Here is a 3,747-nt window from a genome sequence, read left to right on the forward strand (position 1 = left end):
ATATGAAACTTTCATTTTATTTCATCTGATAATTATCTGCTAATTGGGATAAAATAAAACATTGCCTTTTTTTGGATAATTAACACAGCCAGGGCTTTTTCATTTAAAGAATAAATGTTAAAATTAAACAAATGAAACGATAGCTGTAAAACTCAGTTCTCACAAACTGATATTGAGTGGACACGAACAGGAAAATGAAATCAGTTTCATAGATAATAATGAACTCTTGTGGACAGTGAAGCCACTCTATAGATGAGTTTTAATTTCCTTCTCATTATAAAAACAGTGCTTCTTTCTAATATGCCAGAGTATTTGGCAGAGTGTGTATGTATATGCTTAAAATGGTATGCCTTCAAGTCATGTGCACATGTGCACAAATAGTACTGTGATTTGACTAATAAATCATAATATTCATTTAATTTTATAATGGAATTTAAAGCTAGGAGTAACTTTAGAGGTCATTTAGATCAATCCCTTCATTTTATACATAACCTGTGTTACTGTGCTGCTTTTACTGTTCAAGTTAAATATAAACATGTTTAAATCTGTGCAAAACAGACTGTAAGGAATATAACCACTCAGTCATTACAATCACCTATTCATCAGCGAGGCATATTCACTCACAAAGAATGAATTATCTATTTATCAACAAGTGATAATCGTATTGACACAAATTATAAATAAAAAGCAATACATATATTTATAAATAGCAGCCCCTAAATAATAACCAGGAGTTATAAATGCTCATAATATATCTGAACATTTCAGGATCTACCTCACACAAGAACAACGTATTCATTGCTGGGGGAAAGGGTTTAATTTATTGAATGATGCAGTTATAATTTGGAGTTGTAGCTTTTCAAGCTACATGTTTCTAATTACGTTAGAAACATAAGAGTCTGGATTATGTGTTTTGATGACATTTGCAAAACTATGTGTTTACTGAGTGTTCTAGAATGATTTATTTTTTTCAACTCACATTCATTTTCCAGCATGCATTTTTTCTGGCATTAAAAAAAAAATTGGCATGACAAAGGATCAGGTTTTGCAGGTATACAATGATAGAAAGCTCATTTCGTCATTACCATAATGAATTTTATAATCTTTAGCATTATCTTCTTATATCTAATTCACACTGAAGCTGTTGATTATAGAAGTAATAGGTATACAATGAAAAATGCTTGTAAATATTGAAAAGCAGGAATAAGAAAACAACCACAAATTTACCACCCAGAAATACAGTACGAAACAACATTTTGGTGCTTTTTCTTCCCATGCTAGATACCCCTCCCCTGCTTTCCCCAACATGTATATGCACACAAACATATATACACCTGCATAGTTTTATTACGCATCCTGGCTCCACCACTTACATGCTCTGTGAGCTTTGGCAAGTGACTTCATGTCTCTGTGCCCAGTTTCTTCATCTGTAAAATATGGATAGTATCAATAACCATGTTACAGAATTGTAAAGATTAAATAGGATAATAAATAGAAAGCCTTGTAAGAGTGTCTGGAATAATATATATCACCTGTTATTATCGCTGTGATCATATGTTTCAAAAAGCTTTACAAATTATCCAAACTTTCTAATTTTTATTTGAAAGTCACACTACCCATTGCTAGTATCTTGTATTATTTTCTGTAAGCCAGGACAATAACTTTTCTCACCCCTCTATGATAATGGTGGTAAGTGGAACATCTGAAAAATATGTTCCATGCAAAATGGATCTTCACACAGACTTATTTTGTCATTTTAGTTTGATTTTTGAGAAATGAATTCAGCATATCTGCCAAATCTTTTTATAAGATGCTACATTCCTGTTTTTATTTTAGTTTATCTTAATTATAAAGAGATTTTTTTCTTCTTCACCCCACCCCTGGACAATTAGGGCTTCTATCCCCTATTTCTCTCTGTCCCAAAGTATAATGTTGCTGCACAATAAATCTTTAAAATAAAAAAAGTGGGATGCAATCTGTCACAATTTTCTTAAGTCACTCTCCTTTTGGTCTATCTAGAATAATGAAAAAAAAACAAAACAAAAATCTTTTTCATTCTGAAAATGTACCATCTAATAACAGACTTTTTTGTTGTTGCTAAATTTGAAATAACAGACTTTTTTTTTCCCCAGGGTGGGCGGGAAGGAGAAGGCTGGTTTGGGGAGGGGGAGGAAGATGGAGTAACGCAGATGAAGAAGAATCAGTCTGCGAACATATGTTAATATTTAGGTTTTTTTTTAAATGAAAAGTTAACTAGTCGATGCTTTTTTGCAAACTGTCTTTGATATCGTGTTTTGTTTATTCCATCCCAGAAGAAGTTAGCGGTATACAGCAAGATGCAGGACTCTCTGGAAGTCACCCTTCCCAGCAAACAAGAGGAGGAGGAGGAGGAGGAGGAGGAGGATGAGGAGGAGGAGGAGAAAGACCAGCCTGCCGAGATGGAGTACCTTAACTCTCGCTGTGTCCTTTTCACTTATTTCCAGGGAGACATTGGGTCAGTAGTGGATGAACACTTCTCAAGAGCTTTGGGCCAAGCCAGCACCCTCCATCCAGAATCTGCCATTTCAAAAAGCAAGATGGGGCTAACCCCCCTATGGCGAGGTAAGAATTCAAAAGCAGATGCTCTCCAGGGCCCTGTATCTGTTTCGCAACTGCCTGTACCAGGTTCCAGCTGGAGGCTTGCCCCCGTAGGACGGATATCCACTTGCTTTTTAATTTTTCAGGACAGCAAGGAATTTCTTTCAGACAAACAGCTGGATCGGTTTTGTCACATGTGGAATGCAGGGTTGGAAAGGATGCGGTCACACCCCTTAAATTCCTCATGGAAAGTAGTGATGCAACCAGCCGGCGTTTATAGTGGCAGGACTGAGCTGTGAGACACCATCCCTTAAGCCCCAGTGGCCCAATTTGGATCTCTAAATAATAGGCGTGCCTGGGTCAGCTTGTAAAAATTAGCTCTTGCTCATTCCACTAGGTGCTACGTGGCGACATAGCAGAGCTCTGAGCCTGACCCAGGAAGACAAACTTTGAAAGCCTCCTGTGTTCTCTTGATAGCTCTCTCTGGCTTGCTTTGGTGTGGTATTAACTCTTTGTAGTGTACAATCCCGACATTATTGGCTGACTGTATACCTCCGTGGTTTAGACTACTGTTTTTACGTCGGTAAAGCACAATGGTACATTGGGTATCCTCTTCTTTATTTCTCTCTTTAGAGGTCACAGAGGTGTGTTTGAATCTGAGTACTGCCTCCCTGAACTTTGTTGGGCGACATCTTAATAGGGATAACGATAAAGTCAGAGAAAAAAATAGTGCATCATTCCAATGATCGTTTTAAGAAATGTGTTATGAATGTTTGTTTGTTTTTCCTAAACTCACGAGGTTATATGAAGTATCTAATAAAGTGGTTCTCAAAGTGTGATTTCCGGGTCTGGGAACATTGAAACCACGTGGGAACTTATTAGAAATACAGATTCTTGGGCCACACCCCAGAACGACTGAATCAGAAACTCAGCGACAGAGTAATCTGTGTTTTAACTAGTCCTCCCAGTGTGATTCAGAGGCGGGTTCAAGTTTGATAATCATCGCTGTAGTACTGTTAAAAACAGGTTGTAGGCCCCGTAACGCAGACCTACTGAATCAGAGTTTCTAAAGCAGCGGTTCTCAACCTGTGGGTCGTGACCCCTTTGGGGGTCGAACGACCCTTTCACAGGGGTCGCCTAAGACCATCGGAAAACAAAAAGATATTTACA

The 3,747-nt window shown here is 37.5% G+C and overlaps 1 protein-coding gene across 4 annotated transcripts in view; it reads left to right on the forward strand.

Moving 5' to 3' along the window:
* VGLL3 (vestigial like family member 3) overlaps positions 1–3,747 on the forward strand; it is a 54,729-nt gene that overhangs the window by 11,731 nt on the left and 39,251 nt on the right. For 2 of the 4 annotated variants that reach the window (XM_019629865.1, XM_019629868.1), the window contains exon 2: positions 2,313–2,601. In XM_019629865.1, coding sequence (XP_019485410.1) covers positions 2,313–2,601 — 289 coding nt within the window. The remainder of the gene's footprint in view (positions 1–2,312; positions 2,602–3,747) is intronic. The other 2 variants (XM_019629866.1, XM_019629869.1) reach the window with 2 other exon arrangements.

This window comes from Hipposideros armiger, unplaced genomic scaffold (assembly GCF_001890085.2).
Source record: "Hipposideros armiger isolate ML-2016 unplaced genomic scaffold, ASM189008v1 scaffold_874, whole genome shotgun sequence".
Classification (NCBI taxonomy): Eukaryota; Metazoa; Chordata; class Mammalia; order Chiroptera; family Hipposideridae; genus Hipposideros; species Hipposideros armiger.